The sequence below is a fragment of the Bolinopsis microptera genome, chromosome 6, assembly GCF_026151205.1.
Source record: "Bolinopsis microptera isolate Bmic1 chromosome 6, MBARI_Bmic_1.0, whole genome shotgun sequence".
Lineage (NCBI taxonomy): Eukaryota > Metazoa > Ctenophora > Tentaculata > Lobata > Bolinopsidae > Bolinopsis > Bolinopsis microptera.
In genome coordinates, this window is record NC_087077.1 from 1,797,154 (window position 1) to 1,819,700 (window position 22,547).

The 22,547-nt window shown below is 37.8% G+C and overlaps 1 protein-coding gene and 1 long non-coding RNA gene across 7 annotated transcripts in view; one reads left to right on the forward strand and one right to left on the reverse strand.

Moving 5' to 3' along the window:
• The window catches only part of LOC134817609 (SEC14-like protein 1), a 53,100-nt gene that overhangs the window by 28,173 nt on the left and 2,380 nt on the right, over positions 1-22,547 (forward strand). For 3 of the 6 annotated variants that reach the window (XM_063826830.1, XM_063826832.1, XM_063826833.1), the window contains 7 exons: positions 362-474; positions 1,511-1,570; positions 19,398-19,527; positions 19,685-19,829; positions 20,007-20,103; positions 21,700-21,812; positions 22,077-22,182. In XM_063826830.1, the coding sequence (XP_063682900.1) occupies positions 362-474; positions 1,511-1,570; positions 19,398-19,527; positions 19,685-19,829; positions 20,007-20,103; positions 21,700-21,812; positions 22,077-22,182 (764 nt within the window). The remainder of the gene's footprint in view (positions 1-361; positions 475-1,510; positions 1,571-19,397; positions 19,528-19,684; positions 19,830-20,006; positions 20,104-21,699; positions 21,813-22,076; positions 22,183-22,547) is intronic. The other 3 variants (XM_063826831.1, XM_063826835.1, XM_063826836.1) reach the window with 1 other exon arrangement.
• Positions 12,493-13,219, reverse strand: LOC134817610 (uncharacterized). The gene is made up of 2 exons (XR_010160539.1): positions 12,965-13,219; positions 12,493-12,826 (listed from the first exon to the last, which is right to left on the reverse strand). It is a non-coding gene; the product is annotated as an uncharacterized LOC134817610 (long non-coding RNA).

Here is a 22,547-nt window from a genome sequence, read left to right on the forward strand (position 1 = left end):
TAGAACCCGCTCTTTCTGGTATATGACCTTGCCTTAGATCAAAATAAGACAAATAGCTCACAAAATTTATTACATGAACATTTTATGTACATTTTATGTACTAACAAAATGGGAATGTAGATACGCATGACAGGGTTAATAGATTATATTTGTAATATTATACTTATATAATATATGTGTGTAAGGCTGCATGATGTTTTGAACGACAGATTGGGTGTTTTCCGTATCTCTCAGGTATTTTTTCGTGACCCTTTAGGTTAAATTCTGAGGTCGTGCTATCTTACACAATCTATGAAGCGTGCTATAAATACGTGTACTATAAATTATTTATTTATTTGTTGACCACTCCTAATTTCATCAGATGACTACAAGTTGGATAGTGATTACATAACGACCCACTTGGGAGAGCTGAACCCAATGGAGGAGTGTTCTATCATACAACTTGCTAAAAGGATGAAACAAACGTTCGACAAGGTTTGTTCTTTTCCTTGTAATTTATAGACAAAGTTGCTTTCTACTCAAGATAATATGGCTCAATTGTTGCGAACTCTCGAGAAAATAAAGCAAGTTTTAATAATTACGATAATATAGTCTATATCCTTATATCGAGCTCTAATCCGTTATCTTGATACATCCCAGTATCCCACTTCCAACACACTAACCAAGCCCCACAATTCTGTGTCTCTTTAAGTCTTAACTAGTCCTAGTAAACGTGTACACACATGCCAGGACACTACATTCCACCAGCTCAATGATAAGTACTTCGGAGCTACATGTCACGTGTGTACCACGTGCACACGTGCATACATGTCACGTGCACGGCAGTATTGTCTAGCTTTGTACTTTAAATATGCAGACTGTTACAAACACAAGCACTTTGTTCAATGTACAGTTGATTATAATATAGACATTGTACATACAATCTTGTTAAGTTCTTTAGCTACTTTAGTGTACAGTGATTAGTAAACTACTACAGATTGTTCCCACTCCTGGGATGCTCGTAAACTGGATCCTACCCAACAATGATGTTAAACTTTAAATTTTCCAAATTTCATATGAGTTTTATTTAAAAAATATAATTCTCTGGCTTTAACATTGTGACGAAAAGAATATTATGTTCAATCATCATGGTACTCCTTGTATTCCTAAAGAAAGAATGTAAGACCCCCGCCCCCCCCCCCCCCCCCCCCCAAACTTTTAAATTGTGTTGCTGGAAAATACTGATATAATAACAGCTGCGAAGCCATACGAAGTTGTAAGCCGGCTTGCCAGAAATTAACACTTTAACTATCTTTAAAATATCACATACCAGAAACAGATAGCTATCCTTTTCTAGGCATTTAGACAGACCTTGGATATTTTATCAAAACTGCCATTAGATGTTGATGTCAGGGTCTGGCCGTACCCGATATTGTTCAAATTTACGCCGCAATATTTCATGTATCGTGATGACCCTTAAACCCTTCAAGCTCTTTAACTAAACTGTTTCTCTTAAACTCCATTATTTCAGATTCCAGATGAGAGAGTTCTCCTCAGATTCCTCCGAGCTCGTAATTTCGACATAGAAAAGGTGGGATACAACTTACAATGTTTTTAGAAAATTAACTTGTTTTGTATTGAAGGACCGAGCCGATCGCGATGCTGAGCATTTCTCTAGAAAAATCCGAAAGAGTAAAATCGAAAATGAAAAAAAAGACAATGCTATTCTAGGTCGCACAATAAGCAAGGTCATACGGGAGGGGCCTACTAGTTTTAATGAAAAATGTTCGAATAAAACCAAGAAATAAGTATATTGACAAAAACCTAAAAACGTGTTCAACTAAATCTGCTAAAATTGATCTCATTAATTTTTAAAGTGTAAAATTCATTATAAGTCCAACTTTAATGCAAAGCAGCAAAAACTTGAAACTTTAAAAGATAGACCCCTGGGTTCTTTGCTCCAAATCAATCCTCAGTACTCAGTAGTTAATACAATGTCTGCAAGTCTTCCGACAGCGCTCCCCTATAGGATTGAGTCTGTCATTGCACTCTCCCCTCGCCTTCCCCATCTCACATTTCATACTAGGATCATCATCACAGCAATCCGCACAAGTCTTCTCACAGTTTGCCGCAAAAGGGCCGATTGTAGTACACTTGCCTTGTTTCCGCCCTTCTTCACATTCTTCATCTGGGTGAAGGTTGATGCACTTTTGGTGTTCCTCGTGGTGACCAAGCTCTTCCATACACCCTGTCCTCCTCCAGAAGAGTAGCAGGGTGGTGAGGGTTAGCAGCACTCTTCTGGGTACCATTCTGTGGAATGTTTAGAGTTTAATGGAATGTGGACAATGGTTTTTGTGTAATTAGCTAGTTCTTTCAATTATTGCAGTCAGTTTATTGGGACTGGCAGTTCAATTTGAATGATTTAATCTCTTGGAGAGTTTCACTTGTAGACTGATCACGTGCCAGTGTGATTATATTGCTATTATATATAATATATTGGGTACCGTTTAAGAACATCGTTGACCTTTAAAAGGCATGAAATTGTTCGAGCTTAACTAGGAAAATCTCACTGGACTCTTAGGGAAATGTAGCTTAGTGACAACTTCCTAAGAAACTGAATGTCAAATACCAAAAAATCTTTGAAATATTTGAATATTTCACCATATCATTGAGTTCAAGACTGCACGTTACTGTTGTTGTGCCGATTTATGCAATACAGTATATTGAAATATATCTAGATAAAAACGGCCATATTGAAGGAATTAATGCACAATAATCAATATTATGTAAGTACTAAGTATACAAGGGAATACTCGATGAAGTTCAAAAAATGTGCTTCAAAAATGCTTATATTGAACAAAACGGATTTGAGGCTTGATCTCTGACGATAAGTTAGCGCTATCGGGATAGTCTGGCAGTCTTTACTGAAAATTTATATTTGATCGCTAATGACCGCAGCGAATGGTGTCCATCACGACAATGTGCAGTAAATGTTTTGACACAGTCTCTGATTCACAGCCTAAATTGACTTTCATGTTCGTGGTGGGTGACCTCTTAAAAAAGTTATTTAAACTCGAGAACTCGCTACAGAATTTAAATCGTACATAATATTAGTATTGCTGTAGTAGTAAAAGTTCGATAACTCATTAGAGTTGAATATTAATCTGAAGAAAGTGAAGAAAACAGTGTTATCAAGCTTGTGTGAGTAATTTATCATATTAAATTTATCATATTAATGAGCAAAAAAATGTTGTCAATCAGTTCAAGAGAAATTACAGGACGAAAACAGTGCAAATACTCGACCATTGGACCTACGTTTTGTATTGAATGTTCACATTATCCTGTGATGGAGTAAATATATCATTAAATAGTTTAATTTAGTGCTCTATTGTTCTCTATTGTATCCTACTACTATAATTGTACCGCACTGATATTGTTAATTGCATGGGTTTCAGTTATTTGATTGTATTCCCAAAATTAGTTGTACAACTTAAACAATTCGTCATTGAATACTTAATAATTACTTCCACTAACAGAAAGTGGAGTCAGTGATTTTTTGGTCACTTCTATTACTTTCAATGTACATGCTCAATATCTTTGCATCAAAAATCTCATTAAAACTCACTTTTTAGTTTTTACGTCGAAAATGAAAGTTATGTACAAAAACTCTTTTAAATATTCTACTTTGAAAGTCAAAGTAAGTTAACTAGTCTGGGTGTGGTATCTTTAAACAAAGTCTCAGTAATCACGCAAAACTGTCTAATTTTTAAAACCCTGTTTAATCTCAGACTATCCAACTCCACGACACACTATTCAGAACCAAGACCGGAATCTCCAATACTAACGTTTCTCAGTTCAGTTTGTGCAGTGGCCGCACATTTTATCACACCTATTGAAGAGTTTGTTGTAGCACTCCCCCCTCGCCTTTGCCTCATAACACTGCTCCCACTCGCTAATATCACAACAGTTGCTACATGTTAGCTCACAGTTCTTAGCAAATTCAGGGTCTCCACACTGGTTGTTAGCTTTGCCCTTTTTACAATATCCGTCAGCGGCGTGATCTACACAAGCTTCTGTGGCGAGGGTTAGGAGCAGGAATGTTATTACTATTTTCAACATCCTGGAAATAGGATTCTAAGGTAGTGGAGGTTAGATAGATTCTCTGATAAGGTTTTGTGTCAATGCAAGGGAGATACAATGGACAGGATCGGCCATTCCAAAAAAAAGCAGAAACGTTGTCAATCATTTTAAGAGAAATTGTAAGTTAAATTAAAAGTGCGAATACTAATATGTTGCAAACATCCTCTAATTTATTTGTTTTTAATAGCTCGTAAATCCATCAAAGTTAGAGAAATACATTATACAAGCTTGTTAAATATTCACATTGAAGTTGAACAAAACAACTTTGAGCTCTGACAATAAGTTAAATTTACAGTCTTTACCGAGCATCTCGATTTGGTCACTAATCACCGCAGCGAAAGGTGGCCATCCCATCCGACACTCTGATTGGTTGAGTCAGGTAGACACTAGACACGTGATCTTTACTGCACGGTGCACGGTCTCTACCTTTCGGCCTAAATTGACACTTTCTATCGTGGACCGTGTGAATAGTGGGACGTTATGATGAAGCGATGTTGTGGCAGCTGTGCTGGGATGGTCAGGCGAGAAGTTTAATCTAGGAAGATGTGAAACTGCAACTAGAGAACTAAGATCAAGCATAAAAACTAATTACAACACTACAAATCTATTACATTTATTGAGTATTTTAAGCGGGCATATCCTGTCCAAACCCAGGATACATGACATGAAAGATTAGTTTTCACTTGTTTGCATGAAAAGCATTAATACAGTGTGTTTACTGTTTATGATGTCCTGCAGTATCGCTTTCAACGTCTTAAAATGAATCACGGAAATCAACACGGAAATCAAAATGTACAGCATGAAACAACTAATATCTGTACATAAGAGGAAGTCGATCATTTTCTAATAATATATCAATGGACAAGGAGAAAGCAGAAACGTCGTCAATCAGTTCAAAAGAAATAATTGCAAATCCATTATTGCACTAATATATAATAGTTAATACTAGTGTAACCCGGTCTTCGGCCGGGATTTCACTGCCGCACTTAAAAAGGGTAGGAGTATTTAACCACTGAGTCAAAACCCGCATTAGGTGAGCAATTCTATTCATAGTGCCCTCACACGGCCTCACGTGTCCAATTGTATTTAACATAATCGCATAATCAGTTCTTTCTCGTGGATAATTAAGTCATTATTATGCACCACATTCCATGATCATAAGGTTCGTACACCCTGTACCACGACTATTACACCTCATCACCCCCGTCTTGAACCGCTTTAAATCGTTTTAGAAATTAACCTTTATTAACTCCGCACCACACCCGCCTATTATATTTGAAAACATGCATTACATTGTCGTATGAAAGGATGAACTCTCTCTTCAGTCCAAACAGACCGCAATGAGCGCTCCCTCCCTAATAAGCTTATAGTATTACATGACAGTGTAATTATGATATATGTACCAACGCTACATAATATGCAGTAATGGGAGAGAGAATGAGGAGGGAGAAAATGTGAGCCATTTTATGTAACATTTGTGGTACAAAACCATCAATTAAACCACTTACTACCGAGCGATTTAAAAACCCTTTACCATTTGGCTTCGTCAGAGTTTTGTCGGCACTATACCGAAAAAACCAGCCCCGTAACTGTTACCGTTTTCTTGATTAAGCCGCTCGGAAATTACACGCGGACAGACACACAGACACACAGACACACAGACAGACACACATTCTGAGATTATTGTTTAAGATAATGGGACAATTTAGAAAATTGGTAAAAAGTGCGATTCCGCACCCACCGCACTTAATATAAAGGTTGCTTCTGTATTTACTATTTAGCTGCATTTTGTTTTATTTGCATTATACTGTTTATTACTTTCAATTCATCACCGAATGGTTTAATTACCTCCTTAATTGTAGCCTACTACTATAGTTAATTACTACATATTATTATAGTTAATCACCTTACAGCTAAATCGAGATTTTACTGTATACAGTAAAAAACTTAGAAATTGGTGATTCCAGTTTCTGAACAACAAATAAAGCTAATACATTAGCTTTATTTGTTGTTCAGAAACTGGAATCACCAATTTCTAAGTCACAGTTTGTTGCAATAATTACCAACTTTAATATGAAATGGATCAAAGCAATTCACTCAAAATCGATTCCTACGCATAATTCGTTATAATATCTTTGAAAAACAATTTAAAGCTCGATCGCTCAATTTCTTTGACTTCAAAATTACATTAAAACTCCACTGTGAAACAAGAAAGATGTAGGACGTAGGTATACACTATACAAGTATACAAGTATACAAGTATACAAGTATACAATATACATACTGCTAAAAATATGCTTTATTCTTATACAAGTCGTTTATTAAAATTAACGAATCCTCCCAATTTTCATCTTTGATAAAATCTCATGCAAAAATATTTTTTCTTTTAAAACTCTGTATCACATCCTGTCCAAGTCCTCGACTCACTAAACTGAACCAAGACCGATATCGTCCGTAAAATCTGTAGGTTCCACATCTCTATTACTAGTTCACGCAGTGGCCGCACATCTTGTCGCACCTTCTGAACAGTTTGTTGTGACACTCACCTCTTGCCTTTGCCAGAAAACACTGTTCGGACGAGCTGATATCACAGCAGTTAAGGCATGCTAGCTCACAGTTATTAGCAAACTCTGGGTCATCACACTGGCCCTTAGCTTGGCCCTTGTTGCAAAAGTTCTCAGGGGATTTGTTCAAGCAAGCTTCGATAGCGAGGATCAGGACCATGATAGTTATTACTACTTTAAACATCTTGGGAACTGTGTTTTGAAGTTAGATTAATTATTTAACACTTTAATAAAAAGTCACATTAAAACGAAATAAATGTGAAAATTTAATTATTATAAAGATCAAATATTTCTGGAAATTAAATTACCTGGGCAAAGCGTTTGTAAATTTTCTAGTTTTATTTCCTGTCAAAAAAATATCAAGATTCTATGAGATTGAAAAATAAATAATGACGGAGAAAGTTCACTTTCAAGAACAAATAATTAAAGTTTGTATCAACCTTAATGGAAATACTCGACAAAGGAGTAATTCACGAATAAGTATGAAACGTGGTGTGGAGAAAAGGTGTAACTCTATGTAGAAAGATACGGTCGACGATAAATAGAAATGTAAGAAGTGGGCAGGACACGCAAGTGATGAGGTGAACGTACTAGTCACACTCATCAAACCTCCACAAAGCTGACCATGAGAAGATGAGTAGGTGAGTTATTGGAATGATGCGTGATTAGATAAACATTTCAAGGCGGAAAGGGTGCCTGAGACCACCTAATCCACGATGGAATCTAATACTACTAAGTACTAAACTTTGTACTTTTTTAAATTTAAGTTTTCGGACGTAATAACCAGACAAATATTAATTGTTATACTCTGTAAGGAGAGGGAAGATGACGTAATTATGAGATTTCTTTTGGGGAAAATCGTTCAAACATGGAAGATGGCCTGAAAAGTATTAAGCAAAGGATGTGATTCGTTACTTACCTAGTTTTAATGACCAAAACAGTCCTAAGTGGTAATATGTGTAGTGCTGCTAAAACTACGCTAGTTTTATGATTTAGGAAAAAAAAACTACTGAAGGTTTACAAAACTAGAATCAAGACGTACTTGGTGCAGATAGTATTGAAAAGCTAAGTTTTTAACATCTTAAAATTTGAACGTATAATAAATGAAACTAATCTAGAAGCTTGTAGATACAACCAGCCAGATACCGACTATTCAAGATACAAAGACTGGTTACACCGTCAACATGGACATTAGTTGGAGTAACAAGGGTCACTTAGAAGAGAGAGCCAGTTTTTGATGAGTACCCACATTACAAAATCTCACCCCATGAGATTAGCATTGAGCCCTGCTACAGCGGACCCTGATACATTTCTGTCGGTTCACGTACTGTAGTGCGACACGTACACCTAACTAATAAAACCTTAAAACCTTTAAAAAAAGAGAGAACCTTAAATCACAACCCTGCTGCTAACGGTACCCTGTCGAATGCGTGCAGCGAACCAATTTAAAAAATTACGGTTCTAAAAGCCGATTATTTATTTAATTTGGCAATAACATGGTCCCGCACGTCCTACTATACCCTGAAATCCTAAGTAAATCAGATCGTGAGACATCTTATTCTGCCAGAAATCCAAACCGAAGGACCCGGCATATCAGTCGATTACCCGAAATAAAATGTTCAATCATTTAAAATTCATCTGAAAGGTTTTGAAATTTTCGACCTTGATTAAATGTCAGGGAATTTAATAATTTCACTATTAAATTTGATAAAAGTTTTGAAATCTATGATCTCAAGCGACACGAAGATCCTTTACCGTTAGTCTAATTATTCGCGTATCTTATGTTGTTTAGTTGCCTTGTTACTCTATGATTGTAAGTTAGCACAATTGGAGATTATGCGGAGAAACAAGAGGCTCACAGGGCGCCCCGGTAACTCGTACTCCGTTTTATAGATCTAGTTATAGTGTAAGCTATATTATATACTATTGACCACATAACACATTTGATATAATCACATACGACTAGGAACTCAGTACCGGACTAGGAACCGAGTACCGGTCTTAGGATTTGGCAGATGGACCAGAAACGGTCGGTTATATAACATTGTACACTTCTCAAATTCCTTACCAATTACCTTCAAGGCCGGTACCAAAGAATAGTTATTGGTAATGTCATCCACCCTTTTAGTTAATTCTGGTGTCCCCCAGGGCTCTATTCTTGGTCCCTTACTCTTTGTATTGTTTATCAATGATATTCCCCTTGGCCTTTCGGATGATACCGATATTCTATATTGTTTTGTATGCCGATGATACAAAGGTCTGGCGTAAAATACGTCCATCTTCTGATAATGCTAATTTGGATATAATAATCTTACATATAATTTGCATATAATAATCTTGATGGCTCTCCTCTTTTGTATGTATAGTTTTAAAAAGATCTTGGAGTCGATATTACTCCTAAGCTAAGTTGGAATAGTCAATACAACAGTATTTATACTAAGGCCTGCCAACAACGTGTTATGCCAGAAGAAATAGCCATATTGTCATTGATCATAAACGTCGCCGGCCCTTTGCCTTTCCCTTGTTCGTAGCCAATTCGAAAATTGTTCCATAGTCGGGCGCCCTTGTAATAAATCACTTAGTGATAAATTAGAAAGTATCCAAAAGAGAGCTATTAAATGGATTCTATCTGAAGAGGGCCGCAGTTATCCACCTGAGCGATATGTCAAAAAGTGCAAGCTTGTAAACCGGACCGGACCGGAACAAGATATCAAAGCCGGATATCCGGTCAGTTCCTATTTGGTGGCCGACTTGCATTCGACCGAATTGGTCCCCACTGGGAATCGAATCCCAGCCATCTGCTTGGGAGGCGAATGCACTATCCATTATACCACCCAGCCGTCGATCGTTCTTAATAGATCGGACAAGATTGGATGGTTGAGAAAAGGGAATTAAGTTAGAGCAAGCCCAAACGGCAAATTCAAACAAACAAATATTGTACAGGGTAGTCAAGAAGTAACTGCTACACGTAACCCCTTGAAGTGGAATGCCACACCGACAAACTTTTCAGCGAATTTTATGACTCGAATGTATGAGTTATTCAAGGATTGCGTGCGGGAAGTAACTTCTGGACCGCTCTGTACTTATAATTATAATATTCTTACTGAGTTGTTACTGTAACTCGTGACGTTTTCAGCATCAAAAGTGGGTTCTATAGTGGAGTTTGCATATACATTTTAGTCCTTTATTATCATAACCTCTATAATTAAGCCAGACCAACCGTCCGATGCTGTTGTTATTTGCTCATGGGACCAGGTAAACAAACTAACAAACAATACTTCTCTAATAATAATATGGAGAGTGTAAGCTACTGTGGTTGAGTAAACCATCGATAATTAAACATTCTTATTGTCCGGCGAGGGATTACGATGTCGTCATAATTTCTGTAAATTAGCCAGCTTCAAGATTAATATTTGTGTCTTATGTCCTTGGTATATGTTGCAATTATTATCCATAGTGATTACTCATGATCGATATCGATGCTTTAAAATTTCAAGGTGGCTCGTTTTTAAAGGTCTTTAGAGGTCTAAGATTTTTTAAATCGAATAAGACACTTTTTAAAGGCCTATCTCAAAATTCTGGCTCAAGAGATCTCTTCTGATAGATTCTTAAAACATACTTACTTTGGATACTTTGGAGAGATTCGTAGATTCCTCTACTGGGTCATCGAATAGTTCGACCGCCCTTGCAGCATCGCTGCTGCCTTATTCATACTCCAGTCCAACAAAGAATTTCCATTAGGGCAGCTGTAATTGCGCACAGATGGGTTATCTGGAAACGGTCTAAGAAGTTCTGATAGCTTTGCTTTGAACAGCAGTGGGTCTTCAATGAGGTGAAGATCTGACGGAATGGTGTTCCATAAACGTGGCCCCATTACTGCAAATGAACCATCATACAATGACTTGGAATGGTGGCATTGATTCCGTGTCTTGATGGAGTAGAAAAATTGATCCCCAGGTCATTTGGGCATCGTTGATGCAAGATTTTCCACATGTGGATGATAAAATAACGCTCTCTCCTCCTTTGCATCGACATTAAATTTAGTGCTTTGAGCCGCTACCAATAGTCAAGATGTTGAACACCCCAAATCCTTAAGGTGAAAGTATGCCGCGCAGTACTCCTTCAATCTGTTGGCTGTCTGAGATTTTACTGGTATTCCACAGAGGGCAGCAGTACTCTAAATGACTTCGGACAAGTGACTTGTAAAGTGTCAACATTGTGATTCTATTTCTGCATTTGAACGCACATATCCTAAAATTTTGATGGTGATCGCTTTAAAAAATAGACTCGATTTTCAGGGCACACAATTAAAAATCGCTTGCACAATACAATTATGCACAAGCGTTGACCTTTGACCGGCGATAATTTCGGCTAGGAACAATATTTTTACATGGGAACAAAATAGCTGATAGATATTACTGACCTCTATCAGGAACAACCATAAAGTCGATTTCGGGAGAATTTTCACGAAGACCCCCTTCGGTCAGATTTGTGCACTTCAACTTGGCGTACAATAAAATAAGAACTACATGCCCATAAATATGATAAGGGTCGAACGTTTTTCATGAGGTAAAATTAAAAACACTGGAAAGAAAGTACAGTCAAACCTTTCTAGACTATACTGGGCCCATTTCATTTCATTTTTGAGAGTCTGACTTCTTGTTACCTAACATCCTTTAGTCTTAATTATAATTTTCTGATATAATTGGAGTATTAACCCTTATCTTTATTAGGTACTGAAGATGTCCGAAAATGTTTTACCAATGATGTTATAAAGATTTTGTTGGAATTTTTAAACTCATTCGTTGTCTTACTGTGGGAACTATTGATTTTTGATCTATACTGGGCCTCTCGGGGGAAACGAAAATTGCACGGGATAGAAAAAAAAACGGTATATATGGAGATAAGCTTCTCATATATTATCTAGATAGCGTCAGTAAATACGGAGACCGTGCGAGTATCACAAGACTGCGGATCAGTGCACACTGCACATCGACTCGAAATTGAACTTGGCCGATATAATCAAACTCTTCGTGAAGAGCGTTACATTATATGCTCCTGGTGCAATAATAATATAGTCTTAGGTACTGTATCACTTCCTCAACCATTGTGATCTCAGCACTGCTACGAGGCGAAATGTCGTTGACAAGGTTCAATCAATCATCCAAAACCTAACAACTGCAACATTAAAACCACACTGATTCTAAAGAATGCTGCACGTCAGACCTCTCCAGCTCTCCACGATAGAGCATGTTGGCGAGCAGCTCTGACAAATATAGAGTCTGTATGATTATTGAGTATTATTGATGTTGCAATGTATATTATTCGGTTGCAGCAAGTAATTACTCTGTAGGGTCTGTATTACCTGGACATCATGATATACCCTTGTATTACCTTATTGTCATTTTCCCGAGAACTAAAATTAATTACATTCAGGTATTATATTATTAGGGAATTGGGAATGGGGAGGGGGACAGTGGCTCAAACCAGCAACACCGCTAAGTTAAAGTTTACACACGTTCACGTCTGTGTCCATTCATAAAAGAAATTATCTATAAAACTGTAACTTCAAAGTTGCGGGAGGGGGTAATGTATTACCTTTTTCACCCCAAATTTTGGTCAAAGTCAAAACTTCAGAATGCTACTAAGAACATTATAATAGATACAGTAAAACTCTCTTTATTTTCGTGGTACCAAGAGGCATAGCAAAAATTAGAAAAAATAGTAAAAAATTATTATATATAATAATATATAATAATATATAATATAATATATATATGATGATGAACTTTTCTCCATCTTCCCAAAATGTCATGCAGAAAAAAGTAAGAACAATAATTATTAATTGTTGAATTTTTAGCACCGCCTTTACACAAGGTCTATGTAATGTTTATCATCCTTCTTCCCTCTTCAAATCACTAACAAAGCTTTCCTCTTAAACTCACTGGCAAAGCTTTCCTCTTAAACTCACTGGCAAAGCTTTCCTCTTAAACTCACTGGCAAAGCTTTCCTCTGAAACTCACTAACAAAGCTTGCATGTCTTTCTGCAGTACCGTTGAACATTATTACCTTTAGCGTAACATTCTCCACGATGTGTTTTCACTCCACAATAGCTCGATCCCAACAAGTCTGTGCAATCCGCACTGAATGGAATATGCTGTCATGCCTTGGCAATTTATTGTATTTCATTCAAACCGAGCATGCTTCAGTATAAGGCAAGTCTTCAGCCATCAAAAGTAAGTAAAATTGTTTAAGAAATCGTGAAATGAAGTGAAACATACTCAAAGAGGGCATGAGGAGCATCAGCAGGAGCACCAGCAGGAGCTGCAAGAAGGACATCAGCAAGGACAGGGGGAGGGGGAGGGGGACAGTTATTGCAAGTTTTCTGGCAGTTAATGAGAGTTTGTTCCCCTCCGCATAGTCCCTTCTTCCTCCGGCTCAAGCAGCTACCTTTCTTATAATTGTCCTTGCAGCTGTTTGCCGCGACTACAAGTAGTACCAGGAACAGTGTTGATCTCATCATGACGCTTACTGGATTTATTATTATTTTATAATATAATGTAAGGACTTTCTTAATTTAATACCATTCATTTTATCACTCCTACTATATATTGCAGATTATTTAAGCAAACCAAAAAGACATGAAACAATTAACCATTTGAAACTAATTACCAGCCAACTACTAAAGCTAGAACATTTTGGATGACCAAAATATATCCTAATTCATAAATTGTAGAAGAATTTCGGCCGGTTCCGGGGCCAGGGATGCCTTCTTCTGCTTAAGCTAGGCCTGCGTCGTGGCTTCCTCCTTCTTGATGAGGTTTGTCTTCACTGGGTTGCCCATGATTCAGGGATTCTAGCAGAAGTTAATAATGATGAGAGCAGAGTGTTGAAAACTGGGAAGCTACGTGGCAAACAATGATCTAGATAAAAACAAAGAAATGAAGGAGTCCTCTTTGACTACGCCGCGCCAGTTTGGACAGACTGGGGGGAGCCGGGTGAATGCAGAATACTGAAGACCACTTGGAATCAAGTACTACATTATGGTACGGCCCTTGATGAGGCGAAGCCAACATCAATAAGAAGACTATGCCATAGTTTGCAAGTATTATAGCTTGTACACTGTACAAACATAGTATTGGAATATAATGTCTGCGTCCTTGACTAACTTATATTTCAGCTAAATAGAGTATGGAATGAGAAATATTTATTTTTAAATTTCAAGATTCTTACCGAAAGATTATGAAAAGCATGCCCATTTTTCACCACTTTAGGTTTAGTAAGTCAGACGCTAATCGTCCGATACTTTTGTTATTTCTCATGGGACTAAGTAAGGTAAGCAAACAATACCTTTTTATTGTACTGGAGAGTGTAAGCTATTATGGTTGATAATACTGAGTATAAACCGTTGTCAAATAAACACTCTTGTCTGGCGAGGAAGTACGCTTTCTGTAATTCAACAAAATGAGAAATTTCTGCGAAACATTTCAAATATAGCAGCACCTACAGAGTTATGGTAAAATGATGTTGTTGTATGGAGTAACCCTTTATAATATCTTCATGATACATAATATTATGATATGAAGAGCTAGCCTGGGTCAGGGTACAAGAGGAGCTTTTCGTCCTTCGCAGGTGTTTCTGATTCGTGGGGGTTTGCACTTTGCAAGGACCCAAACGTTGTAGTCTGTGCTCCGGTGCTCGTCATAATATATTATCTAGAATCGTATCGTCGATTTCATCATGCACCACCTAGTAATATTACTGTGTTGATTTGTTGACTTTTAACAAAAGCTACTAGTTCAATGAACATCTTTGTGCGTGGTTCTGGAGAATGCAGCGTGTACGTCACGTGACCTCTCCACGATAGAGCAATGCAGCTCTGACAAATGTTCATACGGCTACCGGACAACTGAACCCAATTTGGACTTTTCCTAGACAGGGTAGCTTGGGAAAATAATTATAAACCCAATCAGACTACCTAATTAACTTTGAAACGACAACTGAACCCAATCGTCACTATAAATCACTAACAGTAACAGTTTAACAGGTTTCCAAATACCGTTCTAGTTTAGCTGCTGCCTGGTTTCTAGTGCTATAATTTCGGTCTGTTGAGGTTGGTGCTTCGGAGTGGTTGGCAGATCCGGACTTATCTGCTCGTGATCGTTGGACAATTCTGGCAAGGGATTCTAGTTTAGGTAGTACCACGTTGATTTCGGATGGGCATGTAGATAAGGCTTCGGTGAGGAGGTTTTGGGTTGCTGAGAGGTGTTGGTCGGCAGCTTTCCGCTTCAATTCTGCTCTGAACTCTGCTTTCTCAGCTACTAAGTTGTCAGGGTCGTGGGAATGAGGTTTGGCACCGCTTGCCAAGGACTGATCTCCATGGTCAAGGAATACATGAGCAGGACATTTCTTGGTTCTGTAATTCTGGCATCTCCAAGTAGAGGTAGTAGGGGTATCTCGATCCTTTCGTACTAATAGATGACAAGGTCTCAGGTGTCTTTCGATCGCGAGATCTGATCTAACAAGCTTACGTGTTCAGTGTTCACGAAGCGTGCCGAAAAGGATACGATCCACTGCTCCTCAAGCATCGAGACCCAGGGCTCAAGATCTGAACCATGGCAGGCCCTCCCAAAGCATCAGGAGTCACGAGATCGGAGTCAAGTAACCTGAGCCAAGTATCCAGCGTGCTAATGGTGCGTTCCATCAGCTTTGGAAGACATGAAACAGTGGAACTATAAGAACGCCCATCAAGATCCGTATCTACAAGGCTAACTTTCAAAGCTAGACGGACACGTTGCCAGAATGCCAGAGACACAGGTTCCCAATTTTTTACTGGATTAGAAACCAAACTATGGGAAGAGACTGAGAGGACGACTCCGTAAAGGCTGGATGGCTTGTGTTCTCGAGGATGCGGCTGACAGGTGTCGATAACATCAGCAGAGACGCAGTAAAACAGTTAGCTCTAAAACTAGTGGAACACCGTAGAAGAGATGTGTGTGATGCAGGCCACTCCAACGACTAGGAGGAGACCTCTTCAATCTTCATGTAGCATGTATGTATTAATATTTTACCGGGGTAAGCACAGGGCTCCAATGCTCTAAATTACAGTGGTCATGATCTATCCTATAGTGATAATGAGCACAGTCCCCTGCGAAGAAGGAGAACCTGAAAATCCGATCGTTGGGTTCAGTTGTCGTATTTCCTTGGGTTCAGTTGTCGTATTTTCAATTTGGGTGCAGTTGTGATATGACCTGGGTTCAGTTGTCGTTTTGGGATTTAAGCTGATTGGTCACCCAATTAAGCTGATTGGGTGCCTGTTAACTGCGTGGGAACTAGGTTCAATTGGGTTCAGTTGTCTGCCACCCGTTCATACATGAACCAAATAATATGCATTGCAACAATAATATTAAATAATCATATTCTGGACCATTCTTTTTATGACACAACTAACACCATAATAAACTCTCTCGAAGAAAGGATGTAACGCGCAGTTCTATCTTTCTATTTAAAACCGAGTAAGAATCTGTTCATAATATATGATTCAGACTGTAGTCCACCCTATTTTAGTTTCAAGTATGTCTCTTCTTTTTATCATGTGTTTGTAAAATAATAATATACATAGTTACACCTGAACATCATGATATACCCTGGCCTTGTATTACCCTATTGTCATTTTCCCGAGAACTACAATTTATTACATTATTCTAGGGAATTGGGAATTGGGAGGGGGACAATGGCTCAAACCAGCAACACCGCTAAGTTAAAGTTTACACACCTTCACGTCTGTGCCCATTCATAAAAAAAAGTATGTTACATCAAATAAAAAAGTAATGAAATTAAGTTAAGGGGGCATCTGCAGGATCATCGGAGCATCAGCAGGAGCATAATGAGGACCACTTGGAATCGAGTGCTACATTATGGCACGGCACTTTATGAGGTCAAGCCAACAACAATAAGAAGTTGAAGATAGTGGACCCCCCTTGTGACTGCCCCAGTGCCCCTGATACTTTTAACTGCCCCCTATTCGCTTATGAGTGTATAATGTAAATCACACAAGAGATTAGAGAAGATACCCGGCAGTTGAATTTCCAATTTCCATGAGGTAGCATGATATTAGCTTTGCTTGATTTGGAAGTAAAATTGGGAGGAAGGACCGTGGGGTTATTGTTGATCAAATTGGGGTAACCGACACCGACAACTGATCCCACTGATTTGAATTTTGGTCAAAACTCAGGTATTTTTGCTGACGTCGCTATTAAATAAACAATGACCTTTATCTTGATGAGGTTTATTATTGTTGCAAACCTCTTATTGTTGCGAACCTCTTATTGTTGCGACCTCTTTTGCACGTGCCTGTGTCCAAGCGAGACTGTTGGAATAACAAGGCTAGGGTGGAATCATTATCAAGAAAATTGAAATAAGGTGGTGGCCAGAGTAAGAGTCCAGAGCACATGTGTTACTGGTTTCCCCAATCATATAGTAATGTCAAATTCTGCTTACTTGTGCCTATCCTGATCAGTCTGAGCATTTCCCAGCCTAAAAATTCTTTGTCGCCATTCGATTTTATTCAAGTTTCAATGTTGTATATTTCTGTATTTTTGATGAAAGTTTCAAATCAAATCAGCTGCTTGTTGGTTGTTCAGCAAAACAACACACACATGATTCGGGCCCTGAAGAACTGTGACTGATAATGACCTAGATAATATTATATGCTATTATCATATTGCATTGTTACCTAATTAACTCATTGAACCATATAACTATAATTCACTGACCTCGAAGTTAGGATCTCTTTAGTGACCCCATGAGGTAACAACAATAGTGAAATGATAGAGAGGAACGTTTTATCTTCAGCTCTTCTAATTTAGACTAAAGAGTAAAGACTGACATGTTCCAAGGTTGCCAATAACTGTAGTGTTTGATGACACACTTACTTTAACAAAAAACAACCTGCTTACTGGCTCATAAAGCAAAATAGAATTTGACGTTCATTACAGTGGGTCCCCAAGAGTATTGATTAATAATCATGGTGTTAAAATATAGACAACAACTACAATGAACAAAAATTAGGAGAGGTTCTCCCGAACATCCCCAAACATCATGCTGAATCTCAGCGCCCCTTTAAGGGGCCGGGGGGGCCTTTAATCAATAATCATCACTACTTTTTATCTACCCTTCCACAAAAGATCCCAAAAAACAAATGAACCAATTAACACCAATCAATTAACAAAGTCTGCATGTCTTTCTGCAGTAACGTTGTGTGTTACCTCCTCTCTTCCAGCATTCTCCACGATCCTTTCTCGACAGACAGTAACTTTCTGACAGTATGTCATCGCACCGATACCTAAAAGAGAGTTATTTGTCATTATCTGGGGGATCGCCATACTATCGGCTACAAAGTCTCCAATAAGAAAAGGGAATTGTGATAATTAAACTTACTCCTCCTCTGGCTCTGACTGGATTTCAGGAGCATCATCAACAGGAGCATCCTCAACAGGATCATCCGTACAGTGTCCACAAGTTTTCTGGCAACCATTCTGACCTTCCTCATTCCCACATCTCCCTTGTTTCTTGATTCTTTTGCAGTTGACTGGCTTGCGATCGTCGCTGCAGCTCTCTACAACAACTACAAGAAGTCCCAAGAGGACAGCCAGGAATAAGGTTGATTTCATCATCTGGATTTAAGGGTTTTTAGAAAGGAATACACTTTTCCTGATAAATTTACGCTCGAAAAATCTATGAAGATAAATGAAGAATTTGATACAGCTCAATTATTGTAATGTGTTACACGATTAGTTGAAATGCCATTTGTTTTTCTTCTTCTTCTTCTTCGTAGGGGGCTGTGGCCACTATAAGAATAAGATGGAGCCCTGTGCTTACCCCGGTTAGCACTGAACTCCAATTTGATCGGTCACTAATGGTCTAAAACGCTCAAAACTACAAAGCTGGTAAATCAAACATATAGACTCAAATAAAAACTCTGTAAAAAACACAAGGATTTAACAATTTTTCTTTAAATTAAAAGTAGGCACTTATAAAACTTTTATTACAACATGAGACATGGCAACTTAAAATTATTCATTACAAAATATGAGCAGTTTTAAAAATTCACTAGCCCTCACCGAACATTGTCTTTCCGAGCTGGTAGTCAGCGGTAGTGCTCAAAAAGTTCCAAATGTTCCTCATAGAGGACTGGTTTATTATATTATTATCATGCGATCATGAGCTGTGTCGAGACGTCCAAACTCCAAATCAACCATGCCCGACGAGACTCAAAGTAATTCTCATCACACATAAGATTTATAATTTCTGGGAAACTTCAACCGAATGGTACAGTGTAAAATTTTAATGTAGATATATTGATATTAATTATTTTGGTTAATTACACAGCAACTCACAATTACCAAATCCTTAGGATAGATTAATTTACACTCCAATCTTTAAAATAGACTAACTGCAGCTCACTGTCCGCGTCTGAAGTTTTAAACGGAACCGGTCTGAGTTTATAAGGTGTACTTGAGCCGGCTAAACGCCTGTTAAAAGCCTTCTTAAAACCTCAAAGAACACAGCTTGTCCTTTGCAAAGAGCTTTTAGCCGCCTACTAGTGACTGTTCAAGGGAAAACTGACCCTTGAATTACAAAGTGGTTGAACATTTTGTAGCTGATTATCTTCGGTTAAATTTTAATTTTCCTCTGATCAACTACTAATTTCAGACACGAGAGATGTTGATAAAGTCGATGGCCTGGAGAAAACAGTACAACATAGACGCTCACCTAGATATCTGGACACCGCCTCCCATTATCGAGAAGTATCTACCGGGAGCCTGGCATCGCAGTGATAAAGGTTAACTTAGTAAATTATTATTTGTTTTTAAGTGTTGTAAGTTTATTAGTTATGATTAGTAGCTCCGTTAAAATAAGGCCGGAGGTGTACCTGCGGCGTTTGGCGTGGACAATAACCCGTTATTACTCCTGACATTATGTACCTCTCGTTTCCACAGATGGACGCCCGGTCTATATCCTGCGTCTCGGACACCTCGACATCAAGGGTATGTTACGCGCGGTCGGGGAGGACGCACTCCTACGTTACGCGCTGTACATATGTGAACAAGGCATTCAGAAGACTAATGCAACCGCTCAAATCAGGTAACAATAGGCTCTGTGCATATCTCAACATTCCATAATCATGACACTTCGTTAGAAATATGTCCGTTTTAGAATTTTTAAACATGTAATTATAGCACGTTATAATTGAGATTCTAAATTTTGTGAGTTGAATTGTAATGATTTGGATGTTTGCCAACAATTATATTGTTGAAAAAGATATCTCAGTTCCTGGACGCTGCTGATTGATCTGGAGGGACTTAACTTAAGACATCTTTGGGCTCCAGCCAGGATTGCTATGAGACGGTTTACTGAGGTGTGTTATCTTGATTTAACATATTTATATTATTATATATATAATATTAAGAGGGTCAAGTTCGATTGCTGTAATTTTATTATCAAGTTCTAAATTCAGCAGCCGTTCAGAATTTGTCAAATATTTAAACAGACCAAGCTTTACTCAATTTATGATGATTTGTAAACTTTTACCGGAAATCGCCAATATTTAGATTGGTAAACGGTTATTATATGTTTATACAAGTCGTATAAAAGTTGCCAAATATCTTACTCGCCAATAAATGATGAGTTAGGTACAATTAGCTTAGACATCATCACAAGTTGTAAATATTTGCACGGCTACCGGAAAACTGAACCCAATTTGGAATTTTCCTAGACAGGGTAGCTTGGGTCACCCATTTACACTGGTAAACAGTAACTACTATACTCAAACCCAAGTCATGTATAATGCGATGTTTGGGTTTTTGATAATATGGAGGTACATAAATTTAAAATTTGCTAATAAGATTTAAAACCTGTGAACATAAGTGGTGTTTGTATAAGTAGGGGAGAGGTCATAATCTTATCTTCTTATCTCTGTAAATTAATACGTGGTATGCACTAAGGTTTCTGTAAACGCTGAGACCGGTCAAATGCACTTAAATAACATTCATAATTTTGTAGATAATATTTAATTGCTTATTGAATTTGGGTCCAGTAGAAATGGTCTGACTACTCATATTCTTAATTCTACAAATTAGGTAAATTTCTATTGAGATTGTCAGCAGAGCTCTATTGTATTAAAAAGATTGATTATCTTAATACTTTTAATTGTATTGTTTTAATACTTTCAACACTACTATATAACAAATAATTTGAGGCTAGTGATGTAAATCTACGAAGAATTCACCTATATCTGTGCCGTCTTACTGTGTGTCCAAACCAAATTGAAAAAGATTGATTATCTTAACTTGGTCCACCGCCCAAGCAGTATTCTTCGATGTTGACCTATATTTCTTGCCAAAAGTTACGTAAGCTTAGCCTGAACTTTAATAGTAATTATCATCTTAAAAGGGAATTACAAAGTAAGACTTTACCTTTTATTACCTAACAAATGATGTGTGGATATTCTGAAACGTTTCAAAATAAGGTTACGTGTAGATTTTTTTAACGTACGATACAATATATCAATTACTTAACATATAGCCATAGGCAAACTTAAGAAATCCCTCCCCCTGCGTCATCAACTATTCCTGTTTGTTCATCAACTATACTAGCTATTGTCTGACAATTACGTTAGCAAAAGCACTTCAGTCCATTTCGAAACCCTGTCCTGGATCGTGACGTAATTATTTAACCCTACCACACTGCGTTATCTCATCCGAGTCAAGAAGATAACAATAGATCAGTTTAATATCACGACACACCCATCTTTCTGTCAAGTAAGACAAGTAAATATGTGTAGCAGATGGTACCTTTGCAAGAAGATGTACTGAATTCAATATCTCCGTTGTTACAAAAGGCACCGACATTTTACGAGGAAATAAATAACAAATAAATAACAAAAATATGTTTTAATAAATAAATATATAAGGAATAACAATGCGAATAAATATTCATTTATATTTGTTTGCAGGTGATGGAGCAGAATTACCCTGAAACGCTGGGGGTTGTACTGATAGTACAAGCTCCACGCCTCTTTCCTCTCGCGTGGACTCTTGTTAAGAGCTTTATCAATGAAAATACGAGGTACATACTATTATCTACTCTTTGCAGTAATGTCAAATAACGGAGTAGTTCGCTGTTTATTAGACTCATGATTGAAATACTGATAGTTGGATAATATTACTCCTAACTTCCTTGTTTCACTTGTCCTTGTCTTTGCAGTAATATCTGTTTATTTTGCATGTGCTAAATTCCGATTTCTCTCCCGAACAAATGAGAATTTAATTGACTACACTTGACTATGAAGTCTGAATTTTGATGACGCAAAACTTACTTTAAACTATGCAGGAGGAAGTGTTTGGTCTACGGTGGCAATGACTATCTGGAAGACGATGGAATTCACAGTTACATTCACCGGGAGGATATCCCCGACTTTCTAGGTGGTCCTAGTCCTGTAAGTAATTAGCTCTCCAATCGTATGATCGGAGCTTAACTATTATACTCATATCAGTGTGATTATTGCCGGCAAAATGTCAAGACCGACCTGGACCAGTGACGGGTTTATTTTTAGATTACTTAAGCAATTATCACTACTTTAAGTGGGGCGCGAAACATCTTCTTGTAGCTCTTCAGCATTAGTAGAAGCCGCGCATGCGCGCGCCATGTTTTGCTGGCTGACATGATGACATGAAGTAAATTGACGCACATGATGGATACGTGGCCTAATTACTGTAGTATATAACGACATGTGAATTATTATTATCAAACATGTCAATCTTACAAATGTCAACAATCCTAAAATAATTTAGAACCGAAATG